This window comes from Opisthocomus hoazin, chromosome 4 (assembly GCF_030867145.1).
Source record: "Opisthocomus hoazin isolate bOpiHoa1 chromosome 4, bOpiHoa1.hap1, whole genome shotgun sequence".
Classification (NCBI taxonomy): domain Eukaryota; kingdom Metazoa; phylum Chordata; class Aves; order Opisthocomiformes; family Opisthocomidae; genus Opisthocomus; species Opisthocomus hoazin.
The window spans coordinates 26,984,352-27,005,344 of record NC_134417.1 but is presented as its reverse complement, the minus strand read 5'-3'; the positions used below and the strand labels follow the sequence as shown (position 1 = coordinate 27,005,344).

The following is a 20,993-nucleotide window of genomic DNA, read 5'->3' as shown; positions in this document are numbered from 1 at the left end:
TCAGCAAAGATCACTGCAACCAGAATCAGTATAGAAAGCAAAATACGACGACTCAGAGATCTTGTCCTGCATGCCTCTTCTCATATGATTTTTAAAGGCTCTTCTTCATGAATGTAAAAATACTTGAAACGCACAGTCCATGTTCACAGTAAGGAGAACCATGCTCTACTGAAGATGCCCAAAAACACCACAGCAAATGCTGTTTTCCCAATCTGAGCAGAAGAGCAACAAACACAAGAAAAGAGGGAGAGAATGGGACAATAAAAATCCCAAACCAGCAAGGTTTGATGCAACACGAGTCTGAACAAAAAGCTGCAGAACCACAGGAAACCCACAGAGACAATCAGATCAATCTGTGCCCTGGGCTAACTTACTTCGAATACCAATGAAGGTAGATAAAACTGCATTAAATTACTTATAATTGGAGACCAAGCTGAAAAAAGCCCTAGGTTGACAACAAACAGGGAATAAAGCTTCAAGTGAAAAAAAAAAGTGGGGGTGTCTCCTTTAGGAGCCTTTCTTCTCTCACAACAGTTAAGAAGTAATAGAGATGCTCAGATGAGAGGATTAAAGCATGTCTTTGGCTTGAAAAACTGTGCCCTGTCTCGCCATCAGAAGTAGAGGCGTGACCGTTCTCTTTGCTCCTCTTTTACTACTGCTTTAGCTGTCTCATTTCAAATGCCTGACGACCGCGTTTTGTGATCTCCATATGAGATGTGCTTGTCAACTCCCAATTTTACTATTTTTAAAGGAAAAAGGCAAATAATAAAAGCACAGGACATTGTTCTTCTACCTCCTTTTTTCAGATAAGTTATTGTTACACACTCCTTGCTTTTATGGTTCAAAACTGCATTTTATGACTGCCTTATAAGAGATGCTTGTAAACTTTGTGTTGCTAAGGAAAAAAGCTAAAAAATGCACAGAAAAGTTTAATGTCCTGAAAGGCAAAATATTATAAAAAAATGTTATCCTACCCAAAACGTATTTAGAGAAGTGCAGTTAAGCAGATGAGGAACGCAGTATCTCAGTCAGATGCACCCAGTAGAAAGGTGCTGGAGGACGTGACTAGGTTTTGCTAATAAAAATACCCACCTGTACATGTATATCTTCAGGAATATTTACCGTGTTATCAATAAATTTGTACAACTCCACATTCTGCTATTTCTCAAAGTTGTTACTTACCCCAGTTTTATCACATAGACGCAAAGTATGAAAAGATCCCACAGCAAACAATTCTCCATCCACAGCCCAGGCAACAGAGGTTATAGGATATTCATGGGGCTGTGAGCTGTACAGCAGACGCCCATAACTGTCCCAAACCTTTAACAAAAATGAAATATATATCTATATGAACATAGTCTGGGCATACCTTTACTTATTCTAGAGCTATCAGTTTCCCTCATGACCACAGAAATTGCAGAAATGTACTCTCTAAGTTATTAGAGTGCCTTTTTGTGTAACTAGAAAAACCACACATATTGCAGTTCACTTTTCATTAAGGGTTGTTCCTAATCAGTATTGGTTTGTTTAATCCAATAGATTTTGCTTTGCTGCTATGGCAAGTGTTACATTTTTCTGTGCAAAATATTTTGAACTAATGAGTTTTGTTTCCTGTAAATTACTGTAAGTCTGTAAAATAACCACAAGGTTTATTCTATTTGCACTCGTTTCCCAACAATGCGAGGCACTTCTGCAAATTTCCAGACCAAAGAGACTTCCTCACTGATTGAAGCCAACAGAATACCAGCAAGCCAATTCACAGAGTGAAGTCACTGATTTTAACATTTTGATAATTTTTAAAATTTCTTGTGTACTTTTTTATCACAGCCACTATACACTTAGAGAACGATAGAACCAAAATGTGATACCATTAAAAATAAGTTCCTTCTTAAGGGAAGAAACACAGTATGTGCTTTCTACTTTGGATACAGAATATACTAATAAAAGAATTTCCTAAGGGATTCCCTAAGGCTCCTGTAATAGAAAAGGGTAGCTTTAGCTCCTCTAATTTTATATGTCATTACCCTTTTCAGTATTTGTCATAGCTTACAGTATTTCAAGTTATCATTTCTATATTTCTATGTATTTTCCTTTCAGAGTTTGTTCCAACGGTATTTGAACTTTTTTCATTTTGCCATTTCTTTTTTTAAAAGATTCTAATTTTATGCTACTAAACAGAGCGAGACGTATTTACAAATAATACAACTTGGGGTAACAAGTTTTTCTTGAAAACTGAAAGACTTCTCATTTAAATTTGAGCTTCCAAGGATTATTAAAATTAGAAAATGTCAGAATGCCTAATATCTTTTTTGGTCCTTTAGTTTCCCCTAAAAAGTTAATCAGTACCCACCTTATATTTACAGTCTTCACCTGCAGAAAGAATAAGATCATTAACTGAGTTCCAGTCAGTTTTTAAAATAAGTCCATCATGGGCTTTCCACTGAAAAGGAAAAAAAATAATTTAAACATAGATGCAACAAGCCTGACAACTTCTATGTTTAATATTTATCATTCATCATTTACTAGCATTCATATACTCCAGTGCAGATCAGGGTTTCAAACAATGCAAATCCACAGACGTCATCTCTTCTGCAGAAAAATAAATTAAATACAGCCTGAACAAAGCACAATGAAAGCATAACAACCCGCACTAAAAGCACGTTCTAAGCGATTACTTCTGTATCTTTCTGCATTTTCGTAACAAGTGAAAAGGGAAAGTCTTCTGTATATTTTTGCTTTTTCTTTATATACGAAAAGGGAAATGTTTAATCAGATGTCTGAAGAATAGCCACAGCAGAAATTGTTAACAATTTTTTCGTTTAGAGAAATGAACAATCTCCTTATTCTCAAAAAAAAACTAAACGGGGGGGAAAGGAAATGAGTGTAAAAACACTTTACGTTTGGCAAAACTCTAGATAACCGAAAAAAATTTTCACAGGGAAGTGCAAGACAACCTGACTGTATTAATAATACCTGCAAAACTTTAGCGTTTGGCTGAAGAGGTTTAATAATCAGCTGCTTCCCTGAAGTATAGAGAACTTTTTCAGAATCAGGTCCCCAGGCTACCGAGTACACTGGTGTTCCTGTAAACAGAAAGAAAGAAAGAAAGATTTCTTCTGACTTCTCCGATCAAATTATGCAGAAACTGCTATAGCGACTTCAAACTGGTTACTTAAAATCATACATCAAAAATTTAAGCGTGGGAGAAAGCCAAACGAGGGGCAACCATTTGTGCTTCACACTTGTCCAGCTGCACTTCTAGCCAGGTTTACCAGTTCACTTCAGGTTTTAGACAGCCAGAGGAGCAGCAGTAAGACCACCACAATCCAGAAAGACAGCTCTCCAGACTTCAGCTCATGCTGCATACCCTTCCAACCTTCCTCAAGGAAATAAAAATACATGGGGTGAAGTCCTGGCAAATTCACTTGTGCAAACCATCAGACACCTATCACTTTCAACAAATTTAACTCTGAACAAATCAACTCTACGCAAAATGAACAATGAACCAATGGCTTGTCCAATACTACATCTGGGTTACTGAAAATGTGTATGACTTTTCTACTCCTACAGGTATCTCCTTTTCTCATACTGTACTGATAAAGTTTTTTTCAATGCATCACTTCACCTTTAAAACCTACCCATTTTATTGCAGGGTCTGTCCAAGCGGACCCCGACTACATTTACCACTTGCTTCTTCATTTCATGCTCTCTCTAAAACCACCTCTGGAAGAATTAAAATCACCAAATTTCTTCTTCTACTTTAAGATTTCCTATTCAGTCAAATCATCTTCGTAACTAGACAACGTTGTTTCTTCAGCTTCACTGAACCTCATGTACATACCCCTAGATGGTTTTGTTTCCCTGTTCAAAAATCTGAGCAACTTGTTACAAGATATAGTTAAGCAAAATAAGATGAGATTGTCCTTCTCACCTTTGGGTCACCTGTCACCTTTAAGGTGTTTCTCACCTTGATGTACTGATCCCCTGGCTCATGGTTAACCAGGATTTATGTTGCCCTTTCCATTTGTACAATTTTCTCTGTTATAGCAAACAAAGCCCTTCATGGCCAATTTACTTTTAAGGGCTCTCTGCACTGTGGCATCTTCTGTTCAGTATTAAAACGTTAACTCTTCTCAACTGCTCAGTCCACAAAGTCAGCCTTCAATGCCCAGCTGTCAAATCTTCAGATCTTCTCTCTTGCTGTTTAGTTTGTAGACCCTTCCTGCAAACACCTAGAAAAGCATTTCACCTTTACCCTGCAAACTGCTTGGCGGGAACACCTACAACACCATTAAACACAATGCTGACAGCACTGACTATGATGCTGACCAACCCCTCATTTTTTTGCACATTGAAAACTCCAGAATGATGTATCTAGACTAAAACTGACTTTTCCATTTAAAAAATATGTTATGTTGCAGTTTTCAAACGACCTTTCTTGAAAAGAGAAGAAAGTCAAAAATTACATGGAAAAAGCATCCCAGGGAAAAAAAAAAAAAATAAAATCAGACTTGCCAACTATGCAACTATTTTCCATAGTACTTGACAGGATTAGTCTCCCTGAAGAAGCAGAATCAAAGCATTACACTACATGACTCCCTGCAAATAAAATGAAGAAATTTAAGTAAAGAGCATGTCCAAGCATTTATTTCTATCACAGCAATGGACAGCAAGTTTCAGCACAGCCTCAACATTACAACACACGGAAACAGCGCATATAAAACTGCCAGGAGGGAGATTGCAGAACAAGTCCCTGTCAGACCATTCTCTTTACTTTTCTGTAAAACTTGCTTCCGTATCTTCTGGAATCAGAAAGAGAAGGCTGATTTCAGGCATCTGTTTTTCTTTCACAGACTTACTACTCTCACCGGCAGCAATGTGGCCTGTGAAGCCATGATTCAATCGCCTGAACGCAAGCACTGCAGCAATGCGATGCCCTAAGGGTACCTGGAGATACCCAGGTGGAGCTCGCAGGTACAGCCCAGGACCCAAACGAGCTCCATCTCCTGCGGGAGCAGAGCGGGAGGTTAGGCAGAACAGCCCAACGGACCTCCAATGGCACTAACGGCACACTGACACCATCACCACGGAATTGTAGCCCAAAGGTTCTGTTTGAGAAATAAAAAAACCTCAGGAAGAGCAATTGCTACACCCTCAATGTTGGTATTGCACAATTTCACAATTTTAGAGGAGGAAAATGGAAAGAAATTCTCCTAAATTCTCAGAGATATGCGTTTCTTCAGGAGTCATGCATATTTCAGCTGATAACTAAGTATCAAATGAACTAAAACTGAGCAAAGAAACCATTTTTTCTTCATCTATCATTTATGGTAATAAAAAACCTCAAAAGGCTTAAGAAATGCTCTTACAGGGTAAAATTTTCCAAGATACTTTGGCATATTAAGTTCCATTTCAAAAAATGACTCAGGAGTATCTTTTAACGGGAATATTTTGATGAGAGTTACCTACTTAAGCCATTGAACTGCTATATAAACTGTCCTATCATCACCTAATATCCTGCCACTTCAGCCTCTGAATTTTCTCTCTGCAGAAGAAAAATGATTTTATTACGGCCACATCAATTCAGCACACTAAACTTGATTTGAGCTTCCAAATATTCAAATTTTAAACTGAGACCTGGTGTCGTTGCTCCTGAATATTTTTGCTCTTTGTATATTTTCTTTTAGGAAGGCATTTATTTGATGTGACTTAGAAATACAGAATGATTAAATTTTTTTTTTTTTAGTTCTTCAACCATTACAGGAGACACTTATAGAAACATCCAACATATATTAAGTAAATCTGGCACTAACTATTTTCCTACTGGCAGCAATTTATGTTGAAAATGACATAAATTCTGTCACCAGCTGTACAGAAATTCTAAATAAACTAATTTTTGTCCTGCTAGAATGCTGATTTAACAATCAGGAGACTTTTATATTTAAACCAAATGTTTAACTTTTTTATGATGGCTGACTACTTAACCACAATTTCCAGGGCTTAACAGCAGGAGCTAAGTTAACTCATTTCCTTCTGCACTTAACAAGAACTTGGTTGGGAAAAGGCTGCCAACGCATTGCATTGCTGTGGAAAGAAAAATTCAGCAGAACAGACAAACTGCAGCCAATTGCATTGGTGGTAAACAGTCTCAGGAAAAAATTACTCTCTGAGAAAAGAAGTGAGAGACGCAGAAGAGGTGGACGAGAGAAGCTCTGAAGAAGGAACATCAGCACTGGGCACACAGGGTGGGCTTTTCACATCTCGGTGCTCTACTAGCAGATGCCAATCCCCGGTGAGTCATTCCAGTGGCCAACGCATCCAGCGGAGAAAGAGCCAGGGCTGAGCGCAGGAGGGATACAGCAGCCACTCCGACACTGTCAGCCACAGCAGATGCTTCGGTAATGACACCAGTAAGTCTGTGTGAGACTTTTTACTTTCACAGGAGTAGAAACAGCCGCATTTGGAATACAGCTCTCCCTTAAAAAGTAAGCTCCACTTCACAATAAACATGCTGTAATTAAACTGTTTACATTGCAACTGTTGTGATTTTGCTTCCATTAACCAAAAAGGCAACCTATACTCCAGTTATTCATATTACTCCTCGTGCTTATTCAGCATAGTAGTCACTGGAAGCCCACCAGAAAGTCAGCAGGGCCAAAAGAGAAGTACTCCAGAAAGATATGGTCTTAAGAGTACTAGACGACAAATTAAATTTCAAAAAAAGGTGACAGAAATCACCTGAAGAATTAGAAACCTGTCTGAGGTAAACTGGTAGAATGCATGGCACAGAAGCAACAGGCCTGTGAATAATGATGTTTACATGATAAGTAAGTGTCATATTCTTCTATAATGGAAAGTCACGGCTTCACTGAGAATCAAAAAGCACATGGAGAGCATTGACTTGGTCTGCACAATGTATGTGTATTTTCATAAAGGTTATGGTGAGATACTTCATCAAATGCTCTTAAAGAAAGTAAGTTTTCATAGTACAAGAAATAAAATCATCCCCTGAATTTAAAATATGACTTTCCTGCAAGGAATTACTCCTGTCTTGACTGGAATTAGAGACACCAGAATAATAACCAGGATTGAGGCAGGTGCTCTAGCAATTAAATACTTAGGGTGGATCCATGAGGTTTGCTTGCTTGCCCTGAAAATTCCCGGATCTTGGAGTAAGAGTAAAGTTCTCAGCCTCACTAGTGAGATAAGCTAAATAACTATGATTGCAGTAAGGAAGGCACACCTGCACTCTACTTGATTTTCAGCTTGACCGATACCTTTGACTCCGCAGAGGACTTGGAGGGTTAGAGAACCAGTGGCTTACGAACCTGAGCAGCAGCAATTCTAGACAGACGTTTCAAGAGAGGCTACGCAACTGTAGACTCAGCACCAGACCTGCTAACCAGACGCTGGCCTGCGAAGAACCCAGTGCAGGTGGCACCACTGACACTACAGACTTCACCACAAACAATCTGAGTGTCAGAGACTACAACGTACCGTGAAAATTTGTGCTGGTAGAGCCATCTTCCTTCAATACTTTATACATCCTACTCTTCGTAGTTCTGTGGCTCTCTCCAAAGGAACACAGATGCTTTGAGCACAGGGTCAGGCCGCAATGCACTCATCACAGAATACACAGAGAAATCCTGCTTTAACCATAATCCCGTCGGTTACCAATATATACCAAAAAGATCCATGGAAAAAAAAAAATCAAATCGTAACAGAGCACCGTGTCAGCTGGAAGCCCAAAGGATTGCAACTACAGCATTTTTTTAAAGGGCTTTCAGTTTAAGGAAAAGAAGGAACAAAAGGAAGACTATTCAGATAATCTAAGGATGAAGAAGTGAGACCAGGCTCAAAGAACAACGCAGCCATGTCAGCAATATTACAACTAGAGGCTGAACGCACTAGAGTCTATGGGGTCAGACTATCTCTGTTCCATGCATTGGCACGATGGAAGGACACATGGCCACAGCACTCCATATAAGCACTGAAAAAGCTAAGAAAGGGAAAAATGGATGTTTGTATTTTTGTAGCGAACAAAAATCCAAAGATAGAATAGGCATGTGGACCATCATCCATAGATAAGGGCCTGAAAATTTATTTCTAATACAAAGAGTGGAATGAGCAGAAAGAATGGTAGCAACAGGAATCCTTTTGTTTCTCAGGGAGATGACAAAGGATGTGAAAAATCAGCTCAAACACGACACACCTCTCTTAAACAGCACAACAATTTCTGCTGAATCTTCTCTTGGTGCCAAGTATGTCAGTACCTTACAGAGGAGTCCATGGGAATCTGATTCAATAAATTTAAAGAGTTTCTGAGCCTCATAGGATCTTATCTTGAGTAATAAATGCAAGAAGGCAGTCATTTCATGAGGACTCAACCGTACTTTTATACCGTACCAGAAACTCTAAGAAATCAATGAAAATTCAGCTTGCATATTTCAGACTAGAACATATCTCTTACTTTCTAAGCTTCATCAAACCTCAAGTAACCAGACTTCAGGATTCAAAAAACCCTTGAAACATATCAACTGAGAAATAGTGAATAGTGTGTGTGCTTCAACCTTTTTTTTTCAAAAATTATAGTTCAGTTGGCTTATCTTTTCATATTGCAAGCATGAAAAAACATCACATCTGAATATGAACTTCCTTAACTGAATTGAAATACATTTTACATTCACTCCTGTGGTTAAAATGCCTTCAACAGGTTGAAAGAATTTAGATAATTTGTTTTAGAAAGAGATAAGGGTCTGACATTTAACCCAACCCCAGGTGCATGTGGTTTCTTAAAAATGTCAAAAGGTCACATGATCTCAATGTAGAAGTCTGAAAAACAAAATCTAGCTCAGTAATTTCTAACATTTTTGTGCTATTTCAGTGAAGCTACTGAGCTAGATTTTGTTTTTCAGACTTCATACATTTTAAAAATATCAAGCATCATTTGTAGAAATATGTATTTGCAGCTTATACCGTTGTGCTTGACAATCACGTGATTTTAAATTGCCTTAAACAACTGGCATGCTCCAGCATGCATAAAACTGTAGTTACAAAGCCAAGATCAAGGTTAGGTCTCCATGGCCCCATTTCAACAAAGAACTTCAGCACAGGTATCATTTCCCTTCAGCAGGAGTGTTTGCATGTACTAAATTAGTTACTGGGTTAAACTGATAGATGAACCAAGCACTGTTAAGAGTTTTAAAGTTCGGAGGAACTAACCTACATGCACTTCGCATCTTTCAAGCATTCTTGCAATGCTTTCAGAGATTTTTTTTCAGTTTCACCATAAGAGTCTGTGGCTGTTAAAAACTAGATTTTTTTTATTTTTAATTCTTTAGCCTCTCCAGAATCCTTAGGGTGGAACTGAAACTACTGTCTAAAAATGTTAAAATAATACTTTAAATTTGAATTATTTTTTTTTAAAAACAACCATCTTCTTAAAAATCCAGTTCCCTCTGTATTCAACTATGATTTATGTCTAATTTAGGTAAGTTTATCTAGGCCTTAAGATCCTTCAACAAACCATTACTGCCAGATTTAGGGTCTGTTATTTAAATACACTTCCTAATACCCCAAACCAAAAAGTTCTAATGGAACTTTAAGGAAATTAACTTACCTTGCTGAGCTAAAGTGGATCTCAGCATTCCACTTTTTGACCAGATTTTCACTAGGCCATCTTCACCAACTGTAAAGTTTTCAAAGAAATCATCAACTTAAATTCAATAATAAATCTAACAAATATGGCACTTGTATCTACCTAGGAAACACTACAGATAAAGTAAGTCCAGGTCTTCTTACAGGTAAATATTGTTTATGTAGTCTTCCTAACATGCAAATAGACAGTATATCAAGGAAAAAATATTTAAGGCTGTTGTTCTGCTATTATCAACAAGCTTCTTCCTCTCCTGAAAATCCCTACAGTCTTCTTATCTGAAGCTGCTCCTGGGAAGAGAGCGTATATCACGATTTAAGTATCCCAAGTTCTGTATTTTCTATTCAGCATTGCTAGTACTTTTCATCTATTTACAGTTCAACGGCCCAGAGGCTGATTAAATGAGTCTCTGAGGAGTCTGAAGAGCGAAGAAGCAAAATTTTATGTATTAAACTGGAGGCTTCACAGTTGATAAATGGTGAAACTGAAGATAACTGAAAGCTCTGGTTGGAAGGCTTAAATTTTATAACATAACTGCATGTTACCAAGAAACTCAGTTTACTTATTAAAGATCAAGTTCTTATACACTATACAGCACAGTTATGTATGCATTAAGAACACACATTTCCTAGTGCGCTATCATATTTAAAATGTACAGCTCTGGGCAGTTAGGCCTCCCAGACTCAGTTAATGAGGAAAAAGGTGCACGTAGACGCTTAATGCCGTTCTTCCATTCAAATGTAATTTACTTACCAGATCTCAGCTTTTATATCCAGCCAATGGGGCTTTTAAGTGTTTAAAAAGTGTAAAAAAAAAAAAATTAAAAAATCTTATTTGTGCACATTTGACACTGTTGATTACTTAAAGAATATTTTAACTGATACAGTATCATCAGTGATTCACTCTTCCTCAAAGCATAGTTGCGGTATAAGAGTAGCTGATCTTCTCAGAGTACACTGTTTGGATATGGTGATGCATTCCCATACTCCCCAGAAGTGTCATGCAGTCTTTCCAAAAAAAAGAAAAAAAAAAGAGACTGAAAAGGCAATTTTTACTTTTTCTTTGGAGAAGTTCCTGAGGCAAATCTGTCTTTAAAAAGAACAATATTTTTATCCCTCTGGGATTTCAGAGGAACATGCCAGACAGAGTTCCTTGAAGCAGCATTTTAGAGTCAGACTCAGTCTGGAAACAAGCAGATCCAAAATTATCTTCAGTACTTCTGGACTGAGTTGGAATTTCTCCAAAGAAATCAGCTGTGTTAGATCAACAGGAGGCTGCAGAAAATTCTGACACCAACAGAAATCCCATAGAGAAGTCTATCACAGGAAGCTTAATTAGCTTCCCCTTAACATCAAAATAGAAGTTTTTGACAAAAATGCCGAAAGCAACTAATTACCAAAAGATTTGGGACAAAAAAAGACCTGTCGAGATGCAGACACTGGGAGATCACTCTCCCAGCCTCAACAGAGATGAGAGTTACACTGCAGCTGGATCTGCGCCACTCCTGAAAATTAAGACAGACAAGCGCAGGAACATTCAAGATGTTCATGAGGCCTCCTCAGTAAACTTTGCTGGCTAAAAAAGCCCAAATGTCATGTGCAGGGACATAAATGTACCAATTTAGCAACCCTTTTTTGTAAGATACGGAAAAAACCCCACCATCCCAAATTTTCTCCTTTATGAAGTACAGAATATCCACAAAAACATCTAAGCACTCTGTTAAAAACACTTACTTTGAAGTAAATAGGATCCCTAAAAATAACCTAATAAATAGGATCCCTAAAAAAGAGAAATGTTTTTGCAAGCTTTTCTGTTAATTAAAATAGACACCATTCTTCTAAAACAGCATTAATCAAATAGTGCAAAACTAACTTCTATTAAATAAGGTGATAATAACCCCAGGGACAATGAAGACACAAAAAAGTAACTTCTTATAGCTAACTTCATTTACACTATTGATTTTGTGTTTCCATTTCCCCTCGTCTCATGAGAATTTCAAGCTAGACCAGTGTGTGAACACTTAATAGACTCAGTTTTATTCATTCAAATTCAATGTAACTACAGCATGAAGTATGGAATTTAGGATTACATCTTCTAAACATATGTCAAGGATTAAATTATTTTTCCAAAACATTCTATTCTCTTTATCCCATAAAGTACTCACATGTCACACATTTTATTAAAAGCACTTACTTTTCATAAATTTTAATACTACATTTTTGTACCCCTGGATTTCATCATGACTTGTCAACTTTGTATATTAAAAAACCAAAAGGCTTTATTTTGAAAGAGCTCTTCTGCTCTTTTGATTTTCAAAGCACTTTGTTACTTTCAGAACGCTTACCTGTAACCAGTGCTGTTCCTTCGTAATTCCACCTTCCTGCGAGTACAGCTCCACAGTGTGCTTCTACGCTTTTCTCTACTCTTCCTAACTTTGAAATCAAGTGGAACTTTCCTAAACAAAAAGGTCAAGATACAAATAGTGTCTCTCATTTTGTCAGTCGGCATTTACGACTGTAATGGTGTCATCTTCTGTTAAAAATGCACACAGAAAACAGGACAAGAAACCACCACCAACAAAAGAACAAAACCTGCAACTGTGTTGTTCACAGCTGTGATTAGCCCAAACAAATGAGCTCTTGCAGAAGAACTACTTGTAAATTCGCTGTGATGTTGGGTTTTTTTTCTTTTTGGTATGTCTAATCTTTGTTTTGCCGATTCGTTTTTCTTGTGTCCCTCTCAAGTTTCTGTGTTTCTCTGGGGACACAACTGCCTGATGTTATTTCATTGCCTGAAAGCTAACAGAGATACATACACTGCAGCCCAGCAGAGTCCTCCTGTTGTTTTTTTGAAGTTCTGAAAAATCACTCAACACCAAAAGGATAACGGAAAACCTAGAACAATCTGACCATCGGCGAGCATGCTGCCCTGAGGAAGTATTACTGCTTGCATTATGGAGCTGTTATGGAAATTCACAGCGGCCAAAAACAAAGCTATTAATGATTTCAACAGAAGCATGAGGAAGTCTTTCTTTCCAAATGAGGGATGTTGCTTAAATCCAGGAAGATCAAATTTAAACTGGACCAAAGAGCAGACAAAGGACGACTTGGAGACATGTGGCAGAACAAACGCATGGCTTAGAACAGTTCAGTGATTCAAATTAACTACTTTCAAACCAAAATTCTTTTAAAATGATATTATTTAATCTGCCAGACAGCGAGCCACTACAAGCAATTTCCAGAGTGACCAGAACCCTTGGAGATGAACACTGCACAGATACCTCACACTAAGTGTGTGCAAATGCTCCACCACTTCAGATGCGGTCATTTTTCCATTAATAACACCCTGCTCAGGAATATGAATTGTAAAACAGGCCATACCTGATGAGCCAGAAACTAAATACCTATTTCAACAAAGTATCACACTACCAAGACCAATATGTGTTTGCGGGTGAAAACAGAGTTAATGATGAACTGTGCAGACGGTAAAAACGCGTGGCACCACTGCACGAAACACCATCCCAGTAGCCAAGACGGCAAAAATGAGGTGGCCTGCACTGCCAGAAGCTTGAAACAATTTTTATTGTGTTCCGGTTTCCCATGCTTTACTTCGCATTTCAATTAAAAAAAAAGACAAACAAAAAGCACAAACCCCCCCCCCCCCCCCCCCCCCAACAAAATACAAAGCCAGACTCAAAGCAAAGAAGAGGCACTCTGGTAGATCTGGCAGTAAATCACCATGAAAACATCCATCAGAGCTCTCCACAGTATCATTCAAATTAATATAATCACACTTTGACTTTGTTTTACTTCAAAGTACATAAACAAAAAGGCACAATCATCCGGCCAAATCTCTGCCAATGCAAGATTTCCAAGCAAATTTTAACACTGAAGAAAAAGAAAGGTTTGTATAAATCAATTTATTTGAACAGACTGTCTTAAATATCATACACAACTATATATTTTTGCTTTTCTTTATCACTTGTATTCATACCTACCAGAGTACTCCGAATAGCTAGTTAATCCCTTATTTTTTCTTAATTCATAGAACTAATATTATTACTAAGACCACTTCTTCCTCATTCAGTTAATTTTTAGCTTCCTAACATTTTCAGTACTGGTATTCTGGTATTATGATACTTCAGAATTATAACATATATTTTATATAATTAATGCGTCATTTTATAGAACACGTCTCGGGTCTGAGATTCTCATTTTTCGTGTATAAGCAGTAACTGGATTCACAGGAATTCAATGGTTAAATGCTATTTTCTCCAATAAAATTGTCAAAATGACATTTTCTGGTTTCAAAATAATACGTTAAAACCATGTTTTATTTTTTGATCACCTATCTTTTTCGTGGCATAGTGTACTTGTTCAATCTGTAGCCAAGGCCTTTTTCATTGCAGAATACTTAAACCTAATCTGATCACCGGACTGTGAGTATTCTCATGCCATCACCTGCAGTATGCACTGTTCAGGGGCTGAGCAGTTCATAGCCATTATGAACGTATTTCACTAAATTGCCTTGCAAAAAATAAAAAAAAACCAACAACACCGGATACTGGAAGTTGCTTGATGCCTGGAGTTAGATCTCTGTGTATGTTAGTTCCTGATTTGCAATCTGCAACACTGAGAATTAGTTTTTTTAAGAATATAAAGAATTCTATGGCGTTTTATATATTGAAACAATAGCTTCCACTGACCCAGGTAAGACCCCAATACTTCTGTAAGCAAACCCCTCCACACACAAGAGAAAAAAATATGTTAAAACGAGAAGACAGCTGGCAAGCAACTGCGTACTTCGGTTAGGTCACGTTACCAGGAAAGCAATGGGCTATGTCACAGAGTACAGGATAAATTCCTGTTATAAAGGGAAACATTCAACTCCATTTACCAATCTTTTGCATCCTTTCCCACTCCACAAGCTCTTACTTCTTTCACAAGGCATCTTTCCAACAGTGAAACACAGCAAACTGTAGCCCAGCAGGAAAGAATATGGTTTCATATAAAAGCAGGTCTACCTTAGGCACTATAAGAGAATTCATCTGGAAAAAACATGATCATGCATTCAAAAACTGTATCACAACACTTCTGTGGAACAGGGCCAAATCAAGTCTTCATGGATATCATCTTTACTTCTGCAATTTCTTTACTTTTCCTACATATGAATTTACAGCTGATGACAGTCAAACGATGTGACTCATTAGATGCTGTTTTTTTCATTGCGTTCACCCATCGAGGTTGCTCCAAAAACAACGTTTCGATGGATTTCTCTGCCTTCTGTTCTCTGGCTTAACATTGAGGTAGTAGTGGCTTTTGAATTAGAACTTACTGCCTCATACACAATTAAGAAAGGGAAAATTTTAGCTCTATGCCTGGAGTAGATAGAAGTGATTCAACTTCATCTTACTTTACGTCTCAGATTTGTAAAATACAGTTCCCTTATTTTTATTAAGTACTGAAGCCAGAAGCCGTCCTCAATCTTAAAGTGACCCTCTAGTTTTGGAGGAATTTCAAGTGGCAGATTAGCAGCCTATTCAAATACCAAATATAAAACATGTATGTTTTGTTCATTACTTTTCATAGACTCCTAAATGTTGACCTAATGTAAAATTATTGATATCGCAAAAAGTTGAAGAAAATCCATCTATTCACTTATGATTTGTGTTTAATAAGCAGTTTAAAGCTGAACATATTCTTTATTTTTGTAAAGAAGCAGCAACAAGATCAACATAAGTAAGAAGCAGAAGAACAGTATCCCACAAGAGATGCAACTCAGAAGAAAACCCAAGAGGATTAATATTACATTTGCTCTAATTTCACAAACATCTGGAGTTCAACCAGGAATTCATGCAACCCTGTAAAGGCATTATACTCCTTTTCCATTGGATTCAGCAGATTTCTAGGAATCCTTATCACAGAGATGAATTAGCTGTTGCAGGAAAATCACAGGCTTGACACGTAAGGCATGCTATACAAGTATTAGTTAAACAGAATTTTAAAAGTAAGCTTTTTAGAAAATAGCAATCGAGCAAGAAAACTTCTTCATGTGCTTTTACAATGCAGTAATTTACTTGCATATGCAAAACCAAAATATTTACAAGATAAGCTCCCTTTATTGGAAGTGCTAAGTTACACCAGGAGATAAAGACTTGGAAATTTTCTACATTAAGTTTTTATCTCAATTTATTCTTTCACAAATTAGGTTAGCACTGGTTTGTATTTTGATTTCACTAAAAAAAACCCAGAAAACGGTGATTTTTTGGCAAATGCACCTCATGAACAGTTTTCCAGAAATTGCATACTCAGGATGAGTTTACTGATCAATGCTAAGAGCTCATCCCTTAGTCCCTTTTCTCAGGGAACAGAACTTAAAGGAAAAAACAGTTTTCTAGGTTAGTTTCTTCATGAAGTTTTGTTTACATGTAGCACTCTATAAACCTACAAACTAATTGGGATTTACTCTGTTCACTTAAACACGAATAACACCCTATCTTCCTTCCGCAATGCCATTCAGCGAGACCTGGACAGGCTGGAGAGTTGGGTGCAAAGGAACCTGATGAAATTCAACAAGGGCAAGGGCAGGGTCCTGCAACTGCGGAGGAACAACCCCAGGCACCATTACAGGCTGGGGCGGACCTGCTGGAGAGCAGCTCTGCGGAGAGGGACCTGGGAGTGCTGGTGGGTGACAAGGTGACCATGAGCCAGCAGTGTGCCCTGGTTGCCAAGAAAGCCAATGGTCTCCTAGGGTGCATTAGGAGGACTGTGGCCAGCAGGTCGAGGGAGGTTCTCCTCCCCCTCTGCAGTACTGCGTCCAGTGCTGGGCTCCCCAGTTCAAGAAAGATGAGGAGTTACTGGAGAGAGTCCAGCGCAGGGCTATGAGGATGATGAGGGGACTGGAGCATCTCTCCTGTGAGGAAAGGCTGAGGGAGCTGGGCTTGTTCAGCCTGGAGAAGAGAAGGCTGAGAGGGGACCTTAGAAATGCCTCTAAATATCTGCAGGGTGGGCGTCAGGAGGATGGGGCCAGACTCTTTCCAGTGGTGCCCAGCGACAGGACAAGGGGCACTGGGCACAAACTGAAGCAGAGGAAGTTCCAGCTGAACCTGAGGAAGAACTTCTTCCCTCTGAGGGTGATGGAGCCCTGGCCCAGGCTGCCCAGGGAGGCTGTGGAGTCTCCTTCTCTGGAGATATTCCAGACCCGCCTGGACGCGGTGCTGTGCAGCCTGCTCTGGGTGACCCTGCTTGGGCAGGGGGTTGGGCTGGGTGACCCCCAGAGGTCCCTGCCAACCCCGACCATGCTGGGATTCTGTGATTCTATGTTATTTTCCTAGTGCAGAGTATCTACTGTTCTGTAACAAGCAGACAGCATTTAGCTTTCACAGCGATTCATGCAGCAAAGCTCGGTTCTGCTTTGCACTGTGCTATGGCAGCAAAACAGGAGCATTCAAATTAAGTGCAGGAATAGCAATAAAGGCCCCAGATGTCCAGAAGGAATGCAAGGGCTGAATACAAACTCGACTCACTGAACAATGCAAAATTATCTAACGAGCCATTACTGGCTTGAAGAACTAAAGGATGTGTCATCTTTGGAAAGGAGGGAAGTTAGTGGATTGTCATCAGACAAATCCACACCTATCCCAGCTACAACACCATTAAGATGATAAGCCTGAGGGATGTAGGGAGAACCCAAAATTTGAAGGGCTTACACATTTGTAAATAGGAAAAAAAAATAAAAAACAAAACTACAAAACACCCCACTGCAATAAAGTTGGCAAAGATAGCCACAACAGTTTCTGCTCCATGCAAGCAAGAAACAGCTGCGTTAAAAGAAAGCGAAAGTTAATCAAGCTGATCTCCAAAAGTGCATCTGAATTCTATCAGAGCTATAACTACGTGATCATTTACATGTTTCAGAGAATTTTTTTCTCATGTGGTAATCTAATTTTTTTTTTATTGATATGGAGGAGATGGCATTTTTCCTGACCTTCCTCTCACTGTGCCTTGAAGCTGAAATCTTTACAAAGCACTTCAACATTATCTAGAATCCTTGGATGATACCTTTAGGTTAGACAAAAAAAAACTTTGGTAAAAGTTACAAGCAAATGAACACAAAAGTCTTCTCGAGGAAAATGAAGATCAACGTTAAGGGACTGGTTTAAAATTTGTTGGTCACACACAAGTAAAATCTTGTGCAGCAACAAAAATCACCTGCTAAGCTGCAAGAACCCCTCCCTTTAAATCTCTGCCATTGACTTCTGTCTCTTACAGTAATCCAACTTCTAGTACTTAACCGATCGCCTTGCAAAGGTCCTAATGCATCCTGGAAAAGATTCTGGGGCCCACCTACACATGGTGTTATTCATGAATCTTTATTCCTAAACTGTAGCTCTTTGTTGCAGTTTCAGTTAATGCACTTCAAGCAGAAGGGCAAGCTCTTGTACCTACTAGGCATTACACTTGAGAACTGATATTCTTACCCAAATTTGCATCAGGTTCACATATAGACTAAAGTATTTCCGAATGTACAGCTCCTGCATCATGCTAATTTTTGAACACTTCTGAAAAAAAATCAACTTTCAACCTCTTTAAACACATCTATGAATACGATCTATTCTTCCTTACATATCTTAGTGATATAAAACCAGAGAAAAATGAGAGAGAAAAATTGCAGAGCAGAGTTTTAAGTCATCTTTTCCATGAAGGTAGTAGTAGCCCTCGTATATTTCTTCAATCGACTGTCAAAGCATTTTTCAAGCAGAACATGAAATACTAGCATTCTATTTTCGTAACACTGGAAAATCGAATAAATTAACAAGACACCTGACTTACTCAAGTCATTCTGTTGCTCACTATTTACACATACAATTTAGAGCTTTACAGAAACAGGACGTTAGAAATACAAATGTGAAAACTGAGAAAGAAAAAGAAAGCGGAAGAAAATAAGGGATTAAGAGCACCGGTTGACCTACTGAAATCCCTCTATCCCATGTTTAACATTGAAAGGAAAAGAACACAAATCCCACAGAAATCAGCTCACTTAATCATTGGCTGACTTTCTGAAGAACATCTTTGTTTAGGTAAACCCCATTCCCCCAAAACCTAATAATATAATGCATGCAAATACTAATTGATTCAAATTAATCTTCCTTTCAGCTTTCACAAAAACTTCCATTTCCACCTTAATAGCTCTACCAGCAATACTTCGTAAGACCCAGCTGCCTAAATTCATAGTAAAACTCAGCACCAAGTATTGCAAAAATTACGACCCTACTTGGTCAAACCTCTCATCTTTCCCTCCCCCTGTGCATCTAGGAAGCAGCAGGGAGCCAAAAGAAGTCCTCCTTTGCTTCCCTAAGTTCAGCGCGTTTATTCCTTAGGAAGTACTGAATGCCTTGAAGAAATCTTGGCCTCCACTCTGTGAACTGAACTCTCAGCCCTCCTAATTTTTAAGTGCAACTATGGTCAAAAGTCAGAGAAATCTCCAACATTTCATGCAAGGAATGAACTTCTTCTACCTTCTCCAAATACATATTACCTCCCTTTATCAGTACAGGAAACCACACCAGCTCCAGACTGCTAATGTCAAGTAATAAACCTTCTGTTCCCAATCTAGTTCACGGTCAAGCCAGCCAAAAGCCTACACCAAGCTCCTCTCACCGAAGAACACATGCTAGACCCACAAATTCAAGGTTCTGGCCAAAATACGGGCAGAAGTTAGCTGGAAATTCTCCATCAGTCCCATTAAAACTATCACTTGGTCCCTGTGAAAGCTACCAACAGGGTGATGGGCAGATGGCCATTATTATCCTGCTGGAAACTCTCTACAACAATTGACCAGGATTTGTTCTGCCCGAAAAAGCTGGCAGAGATTGAGCAGTGTATCGCTTTCAGTTCAGCGTTGAGAAAATCCCACCACTACCCTGTAGAAATACAGCTTTACCACCAAGATCTTTGACCACTAACAAAAGAATGAAAACTCAGTTTAGCATGTTGATGCAACCTGCTTCTTTGTGGCACATAAATACTACCACCAGCAAAACAGTTTCATTTACTTACTCTGGAACCTTAAACAGCATTATCAACTGATTAAAATACAAAGGTATAGAAAGTTAGCATCCGTGTTAAGGACTGTCCAGCTTCTGCAAGGAAGTCATAGAGTAGAGTAGAATATTTCAGTTGGAAGCGACCTACAATGATCCAACTGCCTGACCAATTCAGGGTTGAATAAAGTTAAAGCATGGTATAAGCGCATCGCCCAAACGCCTCTTAAACACTAACAGACATGAGATGCCGACCACCTCTCCAGGAATCCTGTTTCAGCATTTGACCGCCCTCTCGGTAAAGAAATGCTTCCTCGTGTCCAGCCTAAAGCTCCCCTGGTGTAGTTTTGAACCGTTTCCACGCGTTCTGTCACTGGATCCCAGGGAGAAGAGATCAGCTCCTCCCTCTCCACGTCCCCTCCTCAGGAAGCTGTAGAGAGCTCTTCCAAGTCACAGGTATGCCAAGTTCTCGGATGTAACATGTGAAACTATCAGAAATCATTCACAAACTAACACACCAGACCCATCAGCAGGCCCTTGCCAGTGGACTGTCGGTGAGGCAGTCGCAGTCTACACCAAGGGCTTGTTTCTTAGCAGAGCTTTTAAGCCAACATAATTTTTATAACAAGGTCAATGTAATCCAGCACATCTCATAAAGGATCAACCCCTTTTTAAAACTGGTAGGTTCAGGAAGAAACACTCATCAGAACTACAGGGTTTCCACACGGTAGTTTTTTTGTAACAGAAACAAAGGGGAGGGGTGTTAAAAAAATTTATTTTTTACCATTATTTTTCATATTTTGATCAAATGGAGAATTAGATCCAGAAGAAGAGAGCCCACATGTTTTTCCTTAAAGAAAAGGGATGAGGAAAGAAAAGGAAGGGGAAACATGCACAGAAAATTCCTGATGGCATGAAACATAATTCCCATTACAGTACTGAGAAGAAAGGAGACAAAGTCTGACCTGAACTGTATGGGCTGCTTCATAATAAATGTAAAATACTAATGAAAGTAATTACCTAAGATTCCTTCACTGAACTGAGGATGCGAGTATATCGACCTTCATGCAGGAAGAAAAATTTGACTGTGTGCAAGTCGGGAAAAATCAACGCCTAGTCTCTTTGGAGAGGAAGAGAAGAAACCCCAAGCAATCATCAAATCGTCTTGCTCCAACCTCCATTCCACAAAACAGAACCCACACACTGGAATACAGCAGCTTCCATATCAGATCATCCAGTCTAGTATTACTAGACTACTGCACAGGACAAACAGCAGCAGACTGGATATACGTAGGT

General features: G+C 38.8%; 1 protein-coding gene across 3 annotated transcripts in view; it reads right to left on the bottom strand.

Annotated features, from left to right (window-relative positions):
• Positions 1–20,993, bottom strand: part of IFT80 (intraflagellar transport 80) — a 55,145-nt gene that overhangs the window by 29,391 nt on the left and 4,761 nt on the right. For 2 of the 3 annotated variants that reach the window (XM_075418391.1, XM_075418392.1), the window contains exons 4-8: positions 12,000–12,110; positions 9,620–9,688; positions 2,974–3,083; positions 2,351–2,440; positions 1,183–1,320 (exon numbers count right to left, since the gene is read on the bottom strand). In XM_075418391.1, coding sequence (XP_075274506.1) covers positions 1,183–1,320; positions 2,351–2,440; positions 2,974–3,083; positions 9,620–9,688; positions 12,000–12,110 — 518 coding nt within the window. Of the gene's footprint in view, positions 1–1,182; positions 1,321–2,350; positions 2,441–2,973; positions 3,084–9,619; positions 9,689–10,408; positions 10,441–11,999; positions 12,111–20,993 lie in introns of those variants that run through there. The other variant, XM_075418393.1, reaches the window with a different exon arrangement.